At 39.1% G+C, this 24,199-nt stretch overlaps 1 protein-coding gene across 1 annotated transcript in view; it reads right to left on the bottom strand.

Annotated features, from left to right (window-relative positions):
• Window positions 1–24,199, bottom strand: part of cacna1aa (calcium channel, voltage-dependent, P/Q type, alpha 1A subunit, a) — a 116,367-nt gene that overhangs the window by 52,958 nt on the left and 39,210 nt on the right. The window contains 22 exon segments of the mRNA XM_058771799.1: window positions 3,624–3,730; window positions 6,186–6,245; window positions 6,492–6,621; window positions 7,025–7,163; window positions 7,260–7,603; window positions 8,996–9,501; window positions 11,501–11,633; window positions 12,345–12,395; window positions 13,301–13,407; window positions 13,798–13,865; window positions 13,957–14,074; window positions 14,163–14,235; window positions 14,380–14,511; window positions 14,625–14,737; window positions 15,106–15,218; window positions 15,567–15,773; window positions 18,161–18,235; window positions 18,604–18,660; window positions 18,884–18,999; window positions 19,969–20,072; window positions 22,927–23,114; window positions 23,238–23,390. Coding sequence (XP_058627782.1) covers window positions 3,624–3,730; window positions 6,186–6,245; window positions 6,492–6,621; window positions 7,025–7,163; window positions 7,260–7,603; window positions 8,996–9,501; window positions 11,501–11,633; window positions 12,345–12,395; window positions 13,301–13,407; window positions 13,798–13,865; window positions 13,957–14,074; window positions 14,163–14,235; window positions 14,380–14,511; window positions 14,625–14,737; window positions 15,106–15,218; window positions 15,567–15,773; window positions 18,161–18,235; window positions 18,604–18,660; window positions 18,884–18,999; window positions 19,969–20,072; window positions 22,927–23,114; window positions 23,238–23,390 — 3,094 coding nt within the window.

Genomic DNA, 24,199 nt, shown 5'->3' with positions numbered 1-24,199 from the left:
TTTAAAAATTAAAAACAATTACAATAACAACTAACTTTTCCATAATAAAGTGTACACTGGTTTACCTATACATACATACATGCATACTACCCATCAAATTTATATAAAAATAGTAATTTGAATTAAAACAGGATAATTTATTGGTTCCCTCCACTTCACACCACATATTGAATAATAAATATTCAAAGTAATGAATTGTGTTTTTAAAAGGCATAACGAAGACGTGACAAACTTGATAAAAGGGACAGCAGCAGCCATTTTAGCTTGAAATGTCCCATTACAAGTTCAGAACATGCCAACATATATCTTTTTTATTTTACTGTTAAATAAGTTGAATGAAATTTCTAAAAATACATATATTAAAAAGCTGCCTTTCCAAAATAATAAACACACTTACTAGAGACTCAAGTATTCATGACCATTTTACCTGCTGTAAATCAGTCATACCACACTTGTTGGAGATTTTAGAGAAATGGTATTCGAAGGCCCGACACAGAAACAAAGAGACAAACACGTACACATAGACACAAACACGTATGTTAACACATTTAGGTGTCCACATACTGTAGAATGTACCAAGAGTTGATTAGCTGTAAGATTGAGTTACTGCAGCTGGCTAAAGAATGACATGACCTCGCCCTTGGCTTGTGTCCTATGTGTGAGGGACATTTGGACGGACAATCAGACAGACAGATCAGTCTATAGAAGGAGAGGACAGGCGTGTGATGAGAAGGACAGGCAATAAGAGCAAACAGAGGGGAAAGGGAGAAAGAAAGAGACATTACCCCTCTCCTTCCCCACCGCCTCCTCCGCTGTAGGTGTTGAGAGATGATCAGAGACAGGAAGACAGAGACAGACAGAGCCAGAGACACATACAAAGACACAAAACACACACAGAGACAGAAAAAGGCACAGGGAAAGAATGGGGTTTTTGAAGCAGGAAAAATATCAACATGAGACAGAGAATACAATCACAAAATAATGGCAGAGCTCCTAGTTTGGTTTATATGTGGACACCTAATCTAGTGTGAACACTTAAAACAATTTAAATACAAATACAAAAATACATATATACGAACAGAGTCCAAAATGAACTTTTTGCTACACCTGCCTTGGCTGGCAAATTGGGAAGAACTTATCATAAATATAGACTTTTATTCCCAGTCAAAATATTTTATTTCACATTATTTACCAAGACACATTGTGTATTTGTCCCTATGACCAAATCAAATAAAAAGACCTCTTCAGTAATATTTGACTTTGTTTTCCGTGGTGGTCACGAAATTACATTTTCCAGTTTCTAGAAAATGGGTCATTTGCACATTCGCTTACTCGCCAAAGCCTCTTTTTACTTGCATTTGACGCTCTGCAAGTGCTAATTTTGGACTCTGTACACAAAATACTAAATAAACATGCACAGATACATACACACAGATATGAGTCACCCCCTGAAATTGAGTAAAAGGTTAAAAACAGACTCTGTGAGAGACAGCAGAGATATGGGAACTGTTCCCACGCTCACAGCCAGGGAGCGCCAGTCACCCCAGAGCGCCTGCCGTTCTGAGCACACTCGCTGTGTGCAGAGAGAGGGAGGGAGGGAGGAGAGAAAGGAAAACTGGAGAATCTAGCCATGATAGCAAAGAGTACAGTGTTTTTTGGGACAGGCAGGCACATCCAAATGCCTCTTTATGAATCGCCTAATAAACTTATTTCATGCGGGAGCTAAAGACGTGGGTGCAAATGGAAGTGGGGTTAGTGGGATTGGTGGTAGGGAAAACAATACTCAAGGATTCAAGCCAGTTTCTTTAAGAAAATCATGCTGGGAAAGATAATCAGTGCAGTTTGCAAGCTCTATTTGTCCCCTCAAACAATGTTACGTATATATTTTTTTCCTTAAATGTTATTGTTTCTACTGTTATATCAAATTTGAGTTCTAGAAATATTGTGTATATTATAAAACTATAGCCATGTTGTCTTAAAATGTGCCATACTTTTTTTTTTAAAAACAAAATGTTGCATCTTTATAAACTACTCCACACAAAGTCTGAAATATTGTACTTCAGTTTTTAGTGTTCAGATGCCAAAAAATACATTCGATGAGAATGGGAATTTCAGCATCAGATTCTGCATGAACACCCCTGTAGTGCAAAATTATTTGCAGGTATTTTACACTTTCACATTTAATTGTGTCAGACTTGTGTGAACAGGTCTTTATTGATATAAATTTAACAGCCATTCACATTTTGTATGCATGGTACATGTCATGTGTTGTGTGTTTGTCCACCTAGTCTAAAAAAACTTTTTTTTGTGGAAAAGAAAATGTGTGCAATCACATTTATAGTTGTTCAGGGACTGAGGAGGATGTACACAAACACATAGACAGAACCATATAATATTACTATTTCAAAGCATTCAGATTCTGGTATTTCAGGAAGAAAAAAAATGGTCCGGGTTCATATTTCTTCCATTCATGCTTTCATTCAGGTCATCTGACATGTCGATTCCCAGAATCTGTTCTCATGCTCTTTACTAAGTCTGGAAAAGAGCTTTTACATGCATTTGTTTCCAGTTTCATATTAACAGATGCACCTTTCTGACCTCTCCCTCATATTAGCAAACTCTCTCAGTCCAATAGCTGGGTTGTAAGCTTCAGCTGCGATCAGATACACAACCTAGAACAGTCATTTTCCTTTATTCCTCTTGTCAGCTATCCTGACCGTCAATCATAAATCCCTTTTATTTGTTCCTGCCTTTATTTCTAGTAGTTTGTTTAAGAAGATTCCTGATCATTTCAGTTTGATCTTAACAATTTAAGCGGTTAATTTCTGCATGGATTGTGACAAAATACATACTACACTGGACCCAACTATAAACCCTCATCACACGAATAAGCATTATAACTCATTTCACATGCAAAGAGGTCAGTCAATCATAAGAGGGGTCATTTATGTAAATAAATCCTAAATATAGAGGTATATAACTAACTATACATAGACTATCAATAGTACAAAGTGTAGCATATGGCCTCTTAAATGCTTTCCCCTTGCTTTCTCGTTTCTTTCTTCTTTTTGTCTGTTTTCTTCATTGTTGGTTCCAGGTATGTGGCGTAAAAATGGAGTGTAGAAATACCTGAGGTGAGTGTGGCTGGATGCTCCAAAGAGTCCTGGGCACTAAAGGGTTAAAGGTGCCCAGGTAGGGTCATCACCCTCATGGAAATGGGCCCACGCTCGCCCACTGGGTAAGCACTGGGCAAAATGTTGCGCATGATGGGGCAGGGTGGGGATATTCGGTGAAAAATTACCAAAAGAGATCTGGGGCTTAATGTGGGTGGGGGTGGGGGTGGGGGTGGGGGGTCAAGATATGCCAAATGCACAGAAATGAGTTGGGGAAGGAGAGAAAGGCAGAGAAATGGTGAGAGAGAAAAGAAAGAGAGAGAGAGAGAGAGAGAGAGAGAGAGCTGGGTTGTATGGGTAGCAGGCTGGCGCTCCAGGGTGGCAGAGAGCTGTGCCGACTGCACAGGCGTTTGACCTGTAGGGAGCAAGACGGGAAAGGACGAGGAGAGGCAGCAAGCAGGAGAGGAGAGAGGAGTGAGGCATGAGCGCTGGGGCCTTGATGACACTTACGTGAAGGCGAACGCCACCAGGGCACCACTAACCACTATAAAGTCCAGGATGTTCCATAGGTCACGGAAATATGAGCCTTGATGCAGGACAAGACCTAAATCTACCATCTGAAACAGAGAGAGAAATACATAGTAACTGCTGTTCAGAAGTTTGGGGTCTTTGAAAGGAGTCTCTTCTGCTCAACAAAGCTGCATTTATTTGATAAAAAATACAGTACAATTGTGAAATATTATTACAATTTAAAATAACTGTTTTCTATTTGAATATGTAAGTAAAATTTAATTTATTTCTGTGAAGGCAAAGTTAATCTTCAGCAGCCATTGCTCCAGTCTTCAGCGTCACATCCTCCAGAAATCATTAAATATTTGTTATTATCAATGTTAAAACAGTTGTGCTGCTTATATATATATATATATATATATATATATATATATATATATATACACACACATACATATACACACACACAATATATTCGGAATCTGTGCTCTGCATTTAAACCATCCAAGTGCGCACACACACAGCAGTGAACACACACCCATATTGCTGCAGCGCCCGGGAAGCAGTTGGGGGTTCAGTGCCTTGCTCAAGGGTCTCACCTTAATCGTGGTAATGAGGGTGGAAGAGAGCGCTGTACACTCACTCCCCCCACCTACAATCCCTGAGACTCGAAGCCGCAACCTTTGGGTTACAAGTCTGACTCTCTAAACATTAGGCCACGACTGCCCCTGACTACCCCAGAGGGTTTCCAAAATCATGTGCAACTATGTAGCGTTTGGACCAATCAATTTGGACACCCAATTACTTGTTATATTTAACAAATAATCTCTAATGCCCCCTCACCCAACCAAAGGGCCAACAATGAGGGTCTGTGGACCCTTCCCCCGAAATGCATCTAACACCTCAGAAAGGCAGAAGAGGCCTCTGGTTCCATGGCAACCAATCTGATAACACTAGTTGTATTGCTCAAAGGAATGCGGGCAGAGCAACTCCCACTCCATTTCCCCTTAGGAAAGACACATAATGCCCATAAAAATGGACTCTTCTCTAATTAATTAATAGAAAAACCTTTCTTTGAATGAACACACATATCCTTCAGGTCATTGTGTATATTGTTACTGTTCTTGTATATTGTCTTGTATATTGTATATGGTTTTATGCATGCTTATGATAGAACCACTCGTTCACCTAACCTTAATTATACCATGTTTGGTCTCTATGAATTTGTATGATCTAATTGAGAGTGTATATTAAATGTTTATACCAATGCAACATATTAGTTTTCTAAGAATCTTTAATAGTTTTTGCATCAACCCCAGTCGAATCAATATGCAAAATACCATGGTCTAAGACAAAGAGTCGTAAACTTTCCCTCCAAAAGTGAAAGTCACCATTGGCTCTTTGACCCCCCAGAGGTGTGACCTCCATATGGTTTAAAAGTCCTCCCTTCAGTGACCCGCCTAGCTTTTTAGTCTCTTATCCCCTTTCCATCTTCTGGTTGCTAAGTCCCAGGGCCGGCGATGTCGCGCCTGGCAGGCCTCGTCACAGGCCAGTCTGCAGTTCTGTTAGATACTGAGAGGATGAGGATATGAGCTAGAACTCTTCTGGACCCCTAAGCTGGTGCCAGGGCTTGCAGCCTTGACTTTCCATTCATCAAAGGTCCTAGAATCTCAGCTGATGTCTCTCTTAGTTCTCTCATCACCTTCATCTGGGAGAAAACTCTCTCAATCACCACTGAGCCAGAATAACATCTTTTGGAGTTCATCACCCTTCAAACCCGAAAGAACTTGAACTCCAACACCACCAAACCTTCAAACATCAGAACTTTCATCCGAGACTGCATCCGGACACTCGATCAGTGACCAAGGAAATGCAAGTATCGTACATTTAACTAAACGAAACAGAGGTTTAATATAAGCTATAGACCCCATTATAAACGGCACTGATGGTTTTACTCAGGTGGTTAACTGACTAATTTTCATAGCTTCATTCTCTGGCTTTCCTGATGGTTTCATCCATCAAGTCTCATCTGCCCTTTCCCCATGTATGAGTGATTGTATGTTTGTTTGTTTAGATTAGTTATGCATGTTAGTGTTTAGTTAATAAAACTCTTGCGCACAAATTACATGAGTTTCTGATTCTGCTTGTAGATAATGTCCCTTTACGATTTTGATCCTTACTACATGCTCTAATGCATTAATACGTGGCCACGAAAATATCCTTTCTTAGAGTTGATATGAACTTACACTGAATGTTCGCTGGACGAACAGATTACTTGATGGTAATTTAATTCTGCTACAGTTACTACTTGCAGCTGATATAAATAATTGTAATCAATCATAATTAATTGTAAATATTTATATACATTTCCCTTTTGAGCTGATTTTCTACAACTATATGAACTTGAAATGAATATGAACCCTATAGTGCTTCAGATTATTGCATAACACAACATGGAGACCAATAAACAACTCTTTAAGTACAAAATACATAAGTATAATGTGTTGAAGGGTGAAGCATAGACCATTATAGCCCAGACAGCTGTGCAGGATAGATATGTACCTTAATGAGCATCTCAAAGGTGAACACACCAGTGAACACATAGTCAAAGTACCGCAGGACCTGCAAGCACAAATGAGGGACACAATGTTAGCAATAAAATTAAGCCCTTATGACGAATCAATATGACAAGATGAATATAAAGAATGATAAATAAACAGATGAAAATGAAGAAGTAAACTAGTAAATTAGGTAATGATCAGAAGTACAGATGGAAAGAAAGATGAAATTGTTGCTAGTCCAGTAGACAAAAATAAACTGAACCACAGAGACATAAAAAGAGGATGCTGAGATGTGGGACTGTCTCACATTGTTGCGGGGGGAATCAGGCCAGACAGGGTCTTCAGCGGCCAGGGCAATACTGCTCATTGCAATGACCAGCAGAATACACATCTCAAAATATCTGAGTGTGACGATATAGTGGCATAACCTCCGAAATCTACAATGAAAGTTCATAAAAAGACCTGTTAATAACAAAAAAAAAAAAAAACACTTCTTTTGAAACAAAGCTTGTTTAATTTAATATAAAAACTCTGGTGACTCTAGTCAGTTTTGTTTAATGTCAAAATGAAAATGTGTTTGCACCCTATTTTACTTCAATAATTAAGAGAATTGGAGAAATTTCCAAATGAAACAGGATAATAAATAGTAGGAAATAAGCAGGACAGGACTTGATTTTATCCTTTGGAAATGATTGAACTTTGAAAAGTGGTCATTATATATCAGATATTATTAATATTATTATTATTATTATAGGTAATGCAATTTTAATATTGACCAACTGCAGAGTCACAGTGCCAGGACTGGCAGTAAATTAGCAAGTTTCACAGAGATGCACTCACGGGTTGGTGGTAGTCAGAATGAACATTGAGGTGTAAGGTGGCATGGGTTTAGGCCCCCCATCATCTTTCTCATCATCTTCATCGTCACCCTTCGTGTCCTCCTTCTTGGGCAGGGGCTCTGTGTTTGCATTCTTATTGACTGTGGAGATGTGAGGAAGGGAAACAACATAGTAAGACAGATGACTAAGACAATAAATAAAAAAGGTCATTTATTCTCTTTAGCTCTTTCTCTCACCCTGTAGGATGGCGTTACTGGAGGGGAACATCGGGGGAATGTCCACGGCAGTGTAATCGGGGTTCATGCCCAGGTGACCAGTGCTGCTAACATTAGCAGTGGTAGAGGAAGGGTTGGTGAGAATGAGGCTGCTCTCGGTGCCAGTATGTGCCAGGCCGGCAGTGTGGGCACTGTTGGCCAAATTGAGCAGACTATCATGAGGAGTGGAGTTACTAGGTGGCTGGGTGGCAAGCTTGTTGTTCATGGCATTGTCCAGGTCCTCACTGTACTGACTGTCCTGCCTGGACAGAGTCTTCTGAATGGGACGGGTGGTGGAGAGAGTGGGGCCACTTCCATGACCATCCCTGGAGAAAGAAGACAGCAAGATTAGAAGTTTAAAACATGCTTGTTAGGAACCCTTAGGAATGCTCTTTAGTGTGCCACTTAAAAAATTGTAACTTAAAAATAAGTAGAATAATACCAATCAAAAGTCTGAGGTTGCCATGATTTTGTAATGTTTTGTACATTTTGAACAAAATGATGTATATTATATATGACCCTGGACCACAAAACCAGTCTCAAGTAGCATGGGTATATTGTAGCAAAAGCCAACAATACATTGCATGGGTCACAATTATCGATTTTTCTTTTATGCCAAAAATCATTAGTTTATTAAGTAAGGAACATGTTCCATTAAGATATTTTGTAATTTCCAACTGTAAATATATCAAAACTTAACTTTTGATTAGTAATATGCATATATACATCTACATATACACATACACACACGCACACACACATATATACACACATATATATATATATATATATATATATATACACAGTATATATATATATATATATATATATATATATATGAAGAGTTCATTTGCAAAAACCGATAAACGTCGATTTGCCGATTGCCGTGCATTATTCTCCACATAGAGCTAAACCCTAAACAAGTTTTGTCAAAAAAGCCGGTATTGCCCACTTTCAAGGCATCACGAGTTTTTTTTTTTACTGCAAAAGCCGACAAACGCCCTTGTTGTTTTTGAACAGAAACCGATAAGTCCATTTTAGCGAATCAGCGCGCTGCATTCTGGTTAGGTGACAATAATACTTTCACTTTGAAAAGACGTGCTAGCTGGGAGGAGTTTCGTCAAAGCTGACTAAAAGTGATCGAGGATGGATAATTTAGTCTAACTTGATGAGCCTGTGATATCTTCTTCAGGGCGAAAAAGGAAATAAAAGCTGAAACGTTTTCACGGAGCCTTGCAAAAGCAGCACGTTACAATAGTGAGGGAAAAGCTCTGTGTATTGCGTGTAATCACATCCATACAGTCTATGATCACAACAACAACAACGTTTGTCAGGCATCTACATTAATCATCTGAGGAGACTACAAAGATTAAACAAGTGTTTTTTTAAACTCTAAAACATGAAATGTGGAGTGATCTGCTTTTGCCAAAAAACGACTGTTGGAGTTATCTGCTTTTGCTATAAAACAAACTTTTAATATGTAAAAAAACACTTTCAATGAACTTTAATTTTGTCAATTATCTGTATTTGTTTAAGTCATTATTATTTAATCAAAACAACCCAACTGCAGTTTGATTGGTATTACTTGGAATGTGCAATAAAAAAAACGTGATTTCTGAAAAAAAATCGTTTTTTGCAAATGAACTCTTCATATATAAATTTTATATGCATATATGTATATAAAAACATTTATATAGATTGATTTCGACTAAACTCACTTCCTGGTACGGTGTCGCACCCCTCTCTCTTTTCTTCCTTCGCCCTCATGGCGATGATGTCTGTGTTTCCGCTCTCCTCCATCTGCATGCTCACACTCAGGTCCTCTTTCCCTGCCCTTACTCTTGTGTCTCCTCCCTCCGCCCTCTCCCTCATCCTTTGCGGCTTTATGGTGTTGGCGAGCCTGGCTGCAGCGCTCGCCATGCTGATGTCTGCGGTGACACTCTCTACCCTCCCCATGGTTCTCAGAGCCTAAAAGACTTCGACGAGATCCTGTGGAGTCCCCCCTTTCCAACGGTGTCCAGGGCTCAGACCCTCCACCTCCTCCTCCACTCTCCCCCTCATTGAAGTTGGGCTGTTTGTGCAGGAGCTGATGAGTGCGCTGGGGCTGGCCGTCACCCGGACGAGTTTTGTTGGTATTGTTATTGCGGTTCTCCTGAGGGTCCACGACCAACGGCCGGTCCAGATGTGTCTTCATATCAGGACGAATGTGACGGGAGTATGAGACCTAGAGGCATGATAAAAACAAACAAACAAACAAAAAAAAAAAAATGGCCACACATTTGTCAATCAAATAAGAACTTAATTCAAGACAAATATTAAAGCTGCAGTCCGTAAGTTTTGCCTCTTTGTCACCATCTCTGTTTGAAAACCTAGAATTGCAGCCGTGTGCGGAATTATCTCGCTTGCGTGGGGTTGTACTCCGGCACGGCTGCAGTGCGGATGATCTAATGTTTTGTGATGAAGGTGTAGCTGTCAGTCTCCGCACCGGTGTGGATATTTACTGTACTTCGCAATCACAGATTCTAGCCTACGTCTTGGAATATATGACCCAAATAAGAATTTTCACTGTATATTGTCATCTGAACAAGTAAGTAACAAGTAGAGATGTTCCGATACCCTTTTTCCCTTCCCGATACCGATTCCGATACCTAGGCTCAGGGTATCGGCCGATACCGAGTACTGATCCGATACCCGGGTGTGTATCTGGTTATACAGTTGTATGTACTACTAGCCCTGTATGAATTGATACAATTATTTTAGGGTGTGCTTCACCATATATAGATAGATGTATGTTTACAGTGTTTCTGTAAAAATGGGGAAAAACTGTCAATAATACTGATAAAATAATAATCATACTATGAATTCTACTAAGAACAATATAAAACGCACTAAGGATTAACGAGCTGCTGGATTCATGAATATTAATCACGTTGTCTGCATTGGCTCGAACGGATTTGCTGAAATCAAAACAGGGACGATAATAGGTGAACGCCAGCCAATGAGATTGTCGTTTGCGCATTAGCTCCGCCTACTACCGGAGAACCCGGCAGTTAAGCTGAAGAATTCCAAAGGAACTCCGTTATTTTGACAGAAAAATACAACAAAGAATAACGTTTACATACCATGCAGAATTGACAGGCTACATGTAAGACTCCCTTGCTCTCTCTCCCTCTCTCTCTCTGTGTGTGAGGAAAAAAGCAAAGCGACGGCGAGTCGTGCGCTTCACACTAGAGCTTACGGTAAGTCAAATACAGCTGCGCTGCGCATTCATTCAGATGAACTGAAAAATATATCGCTTGACGGAGAGAGAAACTCTGAAGCGCTCAGAGTGTTCAGCGAGTGACAATATATCTGTGCTAAACTTATACATAGCCTACCAGTAAAATCTGATCATTTATTAGCCAGTGGCTAATATTAGACATCATTTAGTCTCCCAGGGTGAAGATTTAGTCGCGTATGCGAGTGATTTAACTTACTGGCAATGTGCTAGCACGTTTGTATTTCTTCTTCTCTGCTCTAAATAGTGGTTGCTTGTGTGGCAACACAGCACAACTTCCTGTCTTTGCATTCTGAGCAGCGAAGAAGAATTGATTTCCGATTTGCAGCGTTAAGCAAAGCTAGCGCGCATAACTATAGGTCTTGTTTAAAAATGGTATCGGATCGGTACATGGGTTCAAGTACTCGCCGATACCGATGCCAGAATTTTTTGTGGTATCGGTGGAATTTCCGATACTAGTATCGGAATCGGAACAACCCTAGTAACAAGTCTGCCAAGTTTGTTCTGACCAACTGAGGAAAAAAGCATTACCATAAATCACGCTACCAATGGTGATTCAAACTAAAGATCGGTTAGCTCATATCACATCAAACCGTGCAAATTATTATTATTGTTATACTTTATTCTCAAATTCTTAATGTTAACAACATCAGCATTGCGTGACTAGCATAGTATGTATTAGAGTGTAGATTTCAATTTCTGTACAGTCTAAACTGTAATTGTCATACCATTAATACCAATAATAATGGATATTCATTTTGAGATTTTGAAATTACATTTAACAGTGTTATTAAATTATTTGTGTTAAATATTCATTTATTCGAACGTTAGATGATGGCAAATTAAATATTGACTGATGCTATAAAAACTTTTTTATCAGCTGATAACTGATATTTAAATCCATCCTCTTTGACCAAGAATGTCTTTCTCCGTCATTTGCTTTCACCTTCCAGCGATCTTCAGGGTCCAACTCATTGTAAAGAGCCTCTCTGCTGTTCATCAGGGTCTGTCGTCTCAACTCACTAGTGCGCTGCTCCCATACCGACTTACAACCTTTGTGGTTCTTCTGTTGCTCCTTACTGCAGAAAAGAGAGAGAGACAGAGAGAGATACATTTACAGTAGATCTGAGATTAGTAAACACCAAGAGGGAAAAGTGAGGTTGCTGCAGCTACCGCAGGCTGAAAATGCCCACCTACAAGCTACCAGCTACCATTTGTTAAAGAGGATGATTGCACCGCTTGGGTCAAACTCACTCACAGAACACACACACACAAACACACACACACGCACACACACGCACACACACACACACACACACACACACACACACACACACACACACACACACACACACACACACACACACACACACACACACACACACACACACACACAAACACACACACACACACACACACACACACACACACACACACACACACAAACACACACACACACACACACACAGAAAGAAGATAACTATAATAATTCTGGGAGTGAACACATCACAGGCGCCCAACCCTTGGAGCAAAGCATGTGAAAGAGAGAAAGTAAAGGAGATAAGAGGAGAACAGCAGGTGATGAGTAGCAGGATGAAGAGAGAAGAAGAGACGAGGAGTGATAAACCCGTCCCATCCCACCCAACGGTCTCAAGAACAGAGCGGGGAGCAGCACAGAGAACCGAGGAGGAAATGCGTATGTCGAAAAGGCTGATGGGAGAAGAGTGGGAGGTGTGGGGCGAACAGAGAGGCGTTTCGAAAGAACAGAAAGAGTATAAATGAATAAATACCAGTCCAGAAAGTGTTCTGTTGCATCAAGACGCTCAGAGTTTACTGTCACGCTGAGGAGGAAAACAGCATGTGAGAAACACAGAACATCTCTTTGCTCTTGTCCCTCATTCACAAGCTCGTCCTCACTAATACACACATATTCTCTCACGATTCTCTCTTCTTTTCCTGACAAATACTTGGATGCATTGGCACACTGACAAGCCAAAATCATCCTCAATTGGTCTGTGCCTCTGCATGCAAGTTGTGTGTACATAACTGTGAGAAGATCACAGATAAGCTTGTTGATGGACAGGAAACACAACATTATAGGTCTATAGCACCAAACATTACAGAAAAAAAAAAATGTTTCTTTAAACTGTTTTGGAACATTTTTGGAACTTTATTTTTATTTTTTGGCTGGCTAACCAAAAAAAAAAAAAAAAGATAATATTCCAGCAACTATGTTCCAAAACGCACTTACCAACCTAAACTGGATCTACAGTTTGAGAGACATTTTTAGATAATATTATGAACTTTAAAAACATGGGTTCCAATTCCTTTTGGATTTTCTACAAATAGTTTGGCCAGGGGAAAATCTAGGGTCTTTGTGACTTACAGTTTATGTTTGGGGTCAGTAAGAATTTATTTTAATTTTTTTGGAAAGAAATGAATACTTTAATTCAGCAAGGACACATTGAATTGATCAAAAGTGACAGACATTTATATTGTTACAGAAGATTTCTATTTCAATTAAATGCTGCACTTTTGACTCTTGTTTGACGGAAACCAAAAAAAGCCAGATTGAAAGTGTTGCCTTTTTTTTTTGTCTATTATTGACCCCTATGTTTATTTGGCTGATACAAGAGCAACACATAGTCTGAACACATAAAAACAAACATAAAAGGAAGACAAAGAAGTGGGAGAGAAAATGTGGCAGCAGGACAAAGAGAGAGATATGAGAGAGGGATATACTCACGCAGCAATGGAGAGGTTGGCTGCAGACAGAGGGCTGACCTCTGCTACTTCCTTGGCCGCCTGCAGAGCCATTTTCTGATTGGCTGCTTGCTCTTCCTCCTGTTCATCCTATACATGGAGAGAAACATGAAGCATATTGGTGTGTGATGCACGCTGGTGCGTAGGAGTGTGAAGGATAAACAGTCTGACAGAGAGAAGGAGAAACATGGTCATTGAGAGTTCTCATACTAGTGCCTAGTGAGTTAATGCAACCACTGTAAGAAAATAATAAAGAAAATTATTTAATTGACACAACATCTTCTATTTCTAAACAAGCCCAAGCACACCACATGCAGTTTTGTGAAGTGTTGCATCCCAGTCTGAATTTCTTTAAATATTTAATTTTACTTGATCATGTCTTTGTAAATCAAGTTTTTCTTTTTTACCGAATGTTACTTTATTTATTTGTTTGTTTGTTTGTATTTAACCCCTGATCCATTACCCAAAAAGTGTGTTTACCTTGGTCAGCTCTTGAGCATTGGCCAGATTGTCCACAGCGATAGCCAAGAACACATTGAGCAAAGTGTCTGTTCACAGAAGGGTTAAGGAGCATCATATTAATGCTTCACTGGTGTATGTGAAAATGAAGCGAAACAGCACTTCAGCATGTTTGGATACAGTTGCCGAAGAGTGTAAGAACGATGAAGAAGACTGAAAAGACCATGCCCTTTTTGACTCCGCCCTGAGACTCGATCCCATCATACATGACCATGTTCCAGTCTTCACCTGTCAGGATCTAAGGTGCAGAGAGAAGGTCCATAATCGCAAAGCCATGGAAAACACACGGAATGATTGCACACGAAATTATGGGCACATTTGCTCACCTGAAATACTGTCATTATTGCTGCAGGAAAAGTATCAAAGTTTGTAGGTGGTGTGCCGGCTTCAAAATTAAACCTGAAGAGAAGAAATGGTGGTTATATTATTGTTACACAGAGTATTTTCATGCCATGCATTATTTAGGGCCTGGACTGACTCTGGTGACGCATGAAAATAAATAAATAAATTCTGTTATTATGTGTATAGTAGTGTTATACTGACTGTCCTCCAAAAAGCTGCATGCCCAGCAGAGCAAAGACCACTATGAAGAGGAAAAGGAGGAAGAGTAAACTGATAATGGATTTCATGGAGTTCAACAAAGACACCACCAGGTTCCTCAGAGACGCCCAATACCTGAAAATGGGAAAGAAGGACATTTAAAATGCTCAGACCTTCTTAAAACAGTTCAAAGGGACAAAGAGTGAGACAGAAAGACAGACATGGGACACGAGACGTGAGAGACTCACTTGGTCACTTTGAAGATCCTCAGTAACCTGAGAGCTCGTAACACACTGATCCCAAACGAGGTTCCTGGCTGGATCATAGACCAGAACACCTCGAAAATGCTGCCACAAATGACCTGTCCCACAAACACAAACACACACGCACACACAAACACATATATAAAAACACACATTTAAACTCATTCAATAACAGCAAGCCATAAAACAAAAACCCCTTACCCAATGTCAAACACTAACCCATTTCTGATTCTCACAGCTCTCACAAAATCATAATTTATTAAAACATCCAAAACACTGAAATACTGATTAAGAAACTGATTTAGTGCAGTGAATTACAAATTATACAAACAACTTCAGTGATTACATTAACATTAAGAACTGAAAGAGCAATGAACGGCTGGTATAATGCTTTGGTTTCCTTCAAATGTTTTTTTTTTTTTTTTTGGATTTAGTAAAAGAAGAAGGAGGGATGGGAGAAACTCACAATGCAGTCAAAACAGTTGAAGGAGGAGTGAAAATAAGGTCTGGTCCCCAGCCCATACATCTTAATACACATCTCTGACATAAAGATCCCCAAAAAGATGAACTCAGCAAAGTCTGGATTGAGGAGAGAGAGGGAAACAGACAGAGACAAAGAGCGTTTGCAAAGGTCAGATACAAAGAAAATAAAGAAAACCATTTGTGCAGCCACATTTTAAAATACGTAAATGTATATGTATTATATGGGGGGGGCGGCATTTACTTTAAATCATTAAATCATTATCTCACCACTCATCTACATGCTATGAAAGAAACCTCCCAGGTTCGAGCACGTCCACACAGAAAATACATCTTCACATTTCTGCCGATTTTCCCACAAAATACGCCCAAAAAATACAGAAAAGTCTGCATGTTGTGTGTGGGTCTACTGTACTAATGAGAGAACATACAGATGGACAGACTTACAGAGGAAGTCGGAGAGCTTTTCGGGCTGGTCGTAGTGCACAGCAGCCACACACAGTGTGTTGAGTCCCACCAGACACAGCACGGTCCAGTAAAACGTTTGCGTCTTCACTATGTGCCTGATGAAGAATCGCAGTCGACGCTCCTTTTTATGGAAGGAAGAGCCCTCCAGTTTCGAGCTCTTTAGACTGCCCCGTGCAAACGGAGAACCTGACGGTTGGAAAAGAAGCAGTTAACAGAGTGGCAAGGAAACAAAATACAATACAATTAAATGAAAACTGAAATGTCCTATCTGATATGACATCTGAAAATTAGGGGGATAATTTTGTAATTCAGGTAAATTTATCAAAACATTTTACTCTGCTAAAAATATACAGGTGCATCTCAATAAATTAGAATGTCGTGGAAAAGTTCATTTATTTCAGTAATTCAACTCAAATTGTGAAACTCGTGTATTAGATAAATTCAATGCACACAGACTGTAGTAGTTTAAGTCTTTGGTTCTTTTAATTGTGATGATTTTGGCTCACATTTAACAAAAATCTCAACAAATTAGAATACTTCATAAGACCAATAAAAAAAACATTTTTAGTGAATTGTTGGTCTTCTGGAAAGTATGTTCATTTACTGTATATGTACTCAATACTTGGTAGGGGCTCCTTTTGCTTTAATTACTGCCTCAATTCGGCGTGGCATGGAGGTGATCAGTTTGTGGCACTGCTGAGGTGGTATGGAAGCCCAGGTTTCTTTGACAGTGGTCTTCAGCTCATCTGCATTTTTTGGTCTCTTGTTTCTCATTTTCCTCTTGACAATACCCCATAGATTCTCTATGGGGTTCAGGTCTGGTGAGTTTGCTGGCCAGTCAAGCACACCAACACCATGGTCATTTAACCAACTTTTGGTGCTTTTGGCAGTGTGGGCAGGTGCCAAATCCTGCTGGAAAATGAAATCAGCATCTTTAAAAAGCTGGTCAGCAGAAGGAAGCATGAAGTGCTCCAAAATTGCTTGGTAAACGGGTGCAGTGACTTTGGTTTTCAAAAAACACAATGGACCAACACCAGCAGATGACATTGCACCCCAAATCATCACAAACTGTGGAAACTTAACACTGGACTTCAAGCAACTCAGGCTATGAGCTTCTCCACCCTTCCTCCAGACTCTAGGACCTTGGTTTCCAAATGAAATACAAAACTTGCTCTCATCTTAAAAGAGGACTTTGGACCACTGGGCAACAGTCTAGTTCTTCTTCTCCTTAGCCCAGGTAAGACGCCCCTGACATTGTCTGTGGTTCAAGAGTGGCTTAACAAGAGGAATATGACAACTGTAGCCAAATTCCTTGACACGTCTGTGTGTGGTGGCTCTTGATGCCTTGACCCCAGCCTCGGTCCATTCCTTGTCAAGTTCACCCAAATTCTTGAATTGATTTTGCTTGACAATCCTCATAAGGCTGCGGTTCTCTCGGTTGTGCATCTTTTTCTTCCACACTTTTTCCTTCCACTCAACTTTCTGTTAACATGCTTGGATACAGCACTCTGTGAACAGCCAGCTTCTTTGGCAATGAATGTTTGTGGCTTATCCTCCTTGTGAAGGGTGTCAATGATTGTCTTCTGGACAACTGTCAGATCAGCAGTCTTCCCCATGATTGTGTAGCCTAGTGAACCAAACTGAAAGACCGTTTTGAAGTCTCAGGAAACCTTTGCAGGTGTTTTGAGTTGATTAGCTGATTGGCATGTCACCATATTCTAATTTGTTGAGATAGTGAATTGGTGGGTTTTTGTTAAATGTGAGCCAAAATCATCACAATTAAAAGAACCAAAGACTTAAACTACTTCAGTCTGTGTGCATTGAATTTATTTAATACACGAGTTTCACAATTTGAGTTGAATTACTGAAATAAATGAGATGCACCTGTATTTTGTAAATCAAAATACATATTAAATTTACAAAAAAATGCAAATCAATCTTTTGGAGCCTACTGTAGATAAGCATGTACTTATTGAAGTACACCAATAGCAGGAACAATCTCTCTGGAGCAATTAAAAGATGTTAACAGGGGAACAGTGTTATTCAGGTGAACAATGGTCCCTTACAAAAAGAAAAAAAAAAGATGGTGAAGTTTTGATATATTTACGATAAGAAATTTCCAAAATATCTTCATGGAACATGATCTTTACTTAATATCCTAATGATTTTTGGCATAAAATAAAAGTCTATAATTTTGACCCATACAATGTATTGTTGGCTAATGCTACAAATATAAGTATGCTACTTAAGACTGGTTTTGTGGTCCAGGGTCACATCTACATACACACACACACACACACACACATATATATATATATATATATATATATGAAAATGGAAAATAAAATTAAAAATTAAAACCGATTCAAAGTATTAATAAAAGCTCAGCACTATGATATACACCATGTTACTTTTTATCAATACTATCCTAAGGTTTTTAAATCGTCTTTTAAAGAATACCAAAAACTAACATGTTTTTATGGTAATTTTTATGCCAAAACCCCATTTATCATCCCTGAGCCAAAAAAACATACAAGTGTGTTTTTGTGCGTTTTTATATAACTCAAATGCACCTATATCTCCATCTCCATCCTCTGCATCGAGCAGGTCTGCTTTACTCTTCTTGATGGTAGGCCTCCTTCGCGAGCCTGTGTGTAACAGACCACAGTCACATACAGATATACATACAGATTCTGACAACCTAAAATATTAATACATAACAGATAAATAGATGAACAGAAAGAACTAAACGAGATAACTAGGAAGTGTAGTGTGTCTATCACATGTCTGCTATAAGCTACAGGCTGACGGCCCATGTAAATGTGCTCATGAACACTACATTAACTGTGCATATGGACAAGAAGTATACAATATCACCCCCTCAGCAAAGCCAACACGCTATTGATCTCTCTATTCTTTTACAATGGGAAATCAACACCTAGTCCCAGTGAGGGAGCAAAGAGAGCAGCAGAGGGGGATGAAAAGGAAGGAAGGATGGAGGAGTTCACGTAAATACCGTCAAAGGGCATCCGGTCATCTGGGTCATTGTCCTCGTCAGCCAAAATCACTTCTTCTGTACACAATCAAAAAAGATTCAAATCAAACCACTGGAAAAGTCATGAAAATGGGGAAAATTTCTAGTGCTTAAAAGGAGCCTAATGAAACATTTTGTACGTTATCAGCACGTTCCAATACTGAGTGTAAAGACATCCATATCAAAAGAGACAAGCTACTATCTGAATTCTTGGCTTTAGCTTCTCTTTGGAGTATTTAATGGCTCTTTCTATAGCATTTACCTGCTTTGCAGATCCACTCCAGATATCCGTTCAGCTCTCTCTCTATCTGCTGCTGACGCTTCAGCTTAAGAAACTCTCTCCTGTTCTCCACGCGCTCCCTTTCTTTGGCAAACTCTCTGTATCACATACACATGCATGCAAACAAATGCTTGTCAATGGAAGAACACAAAATGCACATACACACTAGTTATTTTGGAGATTTTTGGAGAGGGTATAAAATCAAGACATCTTGGCCACGAATTAACAATTCATTCCCTAAAGTGAGGGAACTAATTCTATTACACCTATTTTATTTCTGCATGTTAAGCACGGGACTCCATAATAACATAAGATGTTTAAGCATAATTCTAAGCATTTTAAACTTCGGATGTCTTTATCGATGGATAATGGAAATGTGGTGTTTTTAAATATTTTTGAGGGACTTTTTAATAAAGAGTGTGCAATATAAATATTGAAATTCAGGAATTTGATGTATATCTCATTAATGAACTTGTTTTAAACAACACAAAAAATCTGGGATTCAAAATGTAATTTAAATCTGAAAACATGTTTTAAAAAAGATGACGATGACAAAATGATAAAGAAAGAAATCTCAGATTCTTCACTAGCTCACTAATATAATAAAATCAGAAAATTTGTGACACTGACATGTGAGCTTATTTGTACAAAAGATCAGATTTCTTTCCACAGAAGCAAAAGATGCTGTTTTTCACTCAGTTTTTATTAAAATTGCTCTGCTGATAATATAATGAAAAAAAAATTATATAATGAAAAAAAAATTATAATTGAACCTGTAAAATATTTGTAATCTAATCTAAAGTCATTTCCATTTTTGGTGGTATACCCAAGATACCTGCCTCTGCATAGGCTAATAAAAAAATAATATCACACAATACAAAAACAATTATTTTTTTAAACACATAACATCCACAAACTGTAGTTCACATAAAATCCACAAAACTAACATGAACACTGTAATTCATAAGAAAATCAGACAATGCACCAGTGTAGATCTGAAAAAAAAAAAAAAAAATGAAAGAGCAGAATTTGAGAAGAGCTTACACTGTCTGAGAGAGGTTTCTTACCCTGACAGCACACCCAGCACAAGATTGAGCATGAAGAAGGAGCCGATGATGATGAGGGGGATGAAGTACATCCAGTTCCATGCACTCCCTGAAGCATCATTGCTCTGTAACGGCATAAAACAGCCAAACATTTTTTCTCTCTCCAGCTGAGAGTACAGTTTGTTCATCTGGTTTTCTTTGTGTTTGTCTTCCCAGGACTCTCCACAGCTCACTTCCAATGGTGTCAAGTAGAAAGACATCAGAATGTTTGCCATTTTTATTTGGTAATTTTTATAAGGTGACGGGAAATTTGACCCCACTAACAGAGGATGAGAACATTATGACAGAACCGTGGCAGATCCTAGGACACCATGTACCATGTGACGTGCAACCTGAGAATGGCAACCATCTGGATGGGGCTGCTTCATCTGTGGTACATACAGCTGGGTGCTCAGCACCGCTGCACCCAGTCACTGCAGAGAGGAACAAATGGGCAGCCATCTTGTGTGGCATTGCTCCACTGGCTGCTTCTAGGGAAGAAGCCCAGGCTACAAAAGCCCAGATCAAAACAGCCCACAAGTGCTGCTTTAGGAAAACTGGAGATGATGTTACAATCTCTGCATTTCAAGGGGACAAATTTTCTTTTAAAGGGATCGTTCACCCAAAAAATGAAAACTGTGTCAAAAAGCACCATTAAAGAATAATAAAAAAAATAGGCCATATGGCTTGTGCATTATACTCAATTATTATTCAAGTGTTCTGAAGCTATTATTCACTGAAAATCTTAGACTTTCATTGAACGTAAAAAGCAGCTTGGACATTGTGCTAAATACTTCCTTTTAAAGCTTATTTTTTGGGGGGAATTTTGCCTTTATTAATATAGGATTGTGTAGAGTAGACAGGAAGCAAAGTGTGTGTGAGTGTGTGTGTGTGTGTGGGGGGGGGGGGGTAATCGGAAATGTCCTTGAGCCAGGATTCGAACTCGGGATGCCCGCAACACAACAACGCTTTATGTCGGCACACTGCCCACTGGCTATTGCTCCAATGCTAAATATTCCCTTTTGCATTTCAGAAAACCCCAAAAAGTTCACAAGTGTTTGGAACTAGGGCTGGGAAAATAAATCGATGCATTGCAAATCAGGAAATGATTCTGCATTGAATCTGAGATTTTCCGAATGCATCGCAATTCTCTCTAGATTTGATTCTGAGCTTTGACAGCAGATGACACTACATGCTTTAGAAACAGCCGTACTCTGCTTGCTTCCAATTATTTACACGCACATGAACCCAAAATAATCATTCATAAACTTCGAAAAGGTTGAAGCGAATTATAAGGGTGTTCACAGTGGGCTGTGTTCACATTAATCTTGCTTCATAAAAGCATTCTGAGCACAATTACGTGACTCAGTTAAACGCACAAGTGCTCTTCAGCGCTCTTTTTCGTGAGCATTTGAGTGTGCAGTTAAAAACTAGATTAGAACGCCATCTGCTGTTAAAATCTAAGCTCAGAATAGATTCCAGATGTATTGCGATGTATTCTTAAAATCTCGGAATCGATCCATGAATTGCAATGTATAGATTTATCGTCGCAGCCCTGTGCGGAACTCACATCTGAAGTAAACTAGCTAATCCTTTGAGGATATTTTAAAATAACCCAGCTGAATCTGCTGAGATCTTTAGATTTTTTTTTAATTTTTATTTACATTACATTTATGCATTTCACAGATGCTTAAATTTGAGCAATTTGTCAATATTTGTAATATACAATGTCATTTTGTTGTAGCTATGCCCCATAGTCTTCACTGTCCTTTCTTCTGTCTCCCTTGATCTGCCCCACTTTTTTTTCGTCCGCTCCTTCACTCTCTTTGCATGTCTGAGAGCTCTGAAAGCCCCAGTATGTACTGCAGCTTTTTTGCAATTAAATTTTCATAGGTTTCTTTCTCAGCAGCTGTAAGAATAACTTCAGTTGAGCAGGGTCTGTTATATATAGAGCCCCGTTCACTGGAGAGAAACAGGAGGAAGGAAAAAGCTGGGGCAAGTAAAAATCGGGGGTACAGCGAGCCAAGCAGCAAGAGTAATAAAAAGAAAACAGGGATAAAAATACAGTAAAACCAAATAAGAGATGATGCCATCTGATTGGGCTGTACAGAACTGCAAGCCTTAGTCATATGGAATAACCATCCTCAGGCTAATTCTCATTGGCAAGATAATTTCTAAAATAAACCTTTAATCCTTCAGGTAAACCTGCTGTTGATTTGCGAGATGGATTGACGTGGTATTGGGATTAAACTGGCCCCTGAGGTAACATCATTAGTTTGTGAAAATCTTGAACATAGCATTGACTTCACTGCCCTATTTTCTGTCGCAGAGGGCGGGTGAACTCACCGGAAACAGCACTGTCTGTTCAGAGTGGACGGGCTGGCCACAAGCGATAAGACTATAAATGCACTGCACCGTCTTTGACTCTATAGGCGAGATTTTGCTTACTCTATGTCTGCGACTGAAAGGTACAGGGGATGTGGATTAGGTGGGGCTGTTCAGTCCCTTATATTGGATACTTTCTGATAATCTTTAAGTAAAAGAAATCAGTAATCCTCTACTCGGAGGATTAATCAAAACCATAATAATACAGGATGTCCATGTTAAAAGTTGAGGCCCAACAATTCCAAGCCCATCTAAGACAAAAGTGTTATTTGCGCACAAAGACTGCTGTGCTGCTATAAAATATATATTCAATAGAAATAATACTTTTATTCAGCAAGAATGCGTTTTATTGACTTCAATAAATGCTTTATTTGATCTTTCTATTTTTCAGAGAATCCTGAAGCTCCAGTTTCCACAATGTTTTCAACATTGATTGTAATGAGAAATGTTTCTTGAGCAACAAATCAACATATTAGAATGATTTCTGAAGGATCATGTGACTGAAAACTGCGGTAATGATGCTGACATTTAATGATATTTTGCAATGTGACTTACATAGTATAACAGGTCAGTCCAGCCCTCCATGGTGATGCACTGGAAGACTGTGAGCACGGCAAACAGGATGTTGTCAAACTGCGTAATACCATAGTTGGGTCCAATCCAGTACTTTTTACACACTGTTCCATTAGGACAGGTCCGAGCGTTAGTTTCATTTCCGCATGGAAACTCCTCTCGTATCTCATCTATCAGAAGGAAAAGGGTGTTTTTTCATACACAATCAAATTGGTGTGCTTGCGATAGTTAGTGACAGTTTTGGAGATCAGGAATGAAGATGCAGGTGAGAACAAGCACATAAAGGCCCTTACCGGTGATGTTGTCAAAGCAAGTGGTGTGAAATTTGCCCATGTAGAACTCAAGACCAATGATGGCGAACATGAGGATGGCAAAGAAGAGCAGAAGACCAATCTGCAGCAGAGGGATCATAGCCTTCATGATGGATTTAAGCACAACCTGCAAGCCTGGAAGAAACAAGCATTTTTACATTGTCAAAGGTTTTAGTTTTGTTTGTTTTTTGCAGCATAAAATTGGATTCCAAATCAATTTTGGCAGAGGGTAAAATGGGCACAAAAGGTATAACGTAAACTGAGAGTTATCATACTAATATACTGCATCAGCATCATAAAAGCAATCCTTACTCTTCACTGTATTCATGTCTACTCAGGTCATGTGATAGTTTCATTTGAGGAACCTAACGCAATAGTTCAACCAAAAATGAAAAGTAGTTATATTAAAGAGTTACATTTAAAAATGTCCTGGCTTTTCCAAGCTTTATAATGGCAGTGAATTGTGGTCAAGATTTTGAAGCAAAATGAAGTGCATCCATTCATCATATAAAGTACTCCACACAGAGTAGCGTTATAAGTGATGAACACGGAAGCGCAGAGGAGAGAGCAAAACAAAACACCAACCACGAAATGTGTACAAACAAGTACAATACGTGGATTTGTAAAGGAAAATGATGGAGGATTTCGATATAAGCAAAGAGGAGATGCTAAGCCTATAGTGCATGCTGGATGCCTGTCTCTCGTGAACGCATGTACAAAAGTTAGCGGAAGCTAGAGATTACAGTTTATAAAGTTGTAAATATAGATATTTACTTACAAACACATCAATTCATTTAGAAGGCCTTTATTAACGCCCCGGAGTCATGTAGGACACGTTTTATGATGGATTTATGCACTTTTTTGGGCTTCAAATCCTCGACAACAATTCACTGCCATTATAAAGCTTGGAAGAGCCAGGACATTTTTTTAATATAACTCCAACT

The sequence above is a fragment of the Onychostoma macrolepis genome, chromosome 03 (assembly GCF_012432095.1).
Source record: "Onychostoma macrolepis isolate SWU-2019 chromosome 03, ASM1243209v1, whole genome shotgun sequence".
In the NCBI taxonomy this organism is placed as follows: domain Eukaryota; kingdom Metazoa; phylum Chordata; class Actinopteri; order Cypriniformes; family Cyprinidae; genus Onychostoma; species Onychostoma macrolepis.
This window is presented reverse-complemented; position numbering and strand designations above follow the sequence as displayed.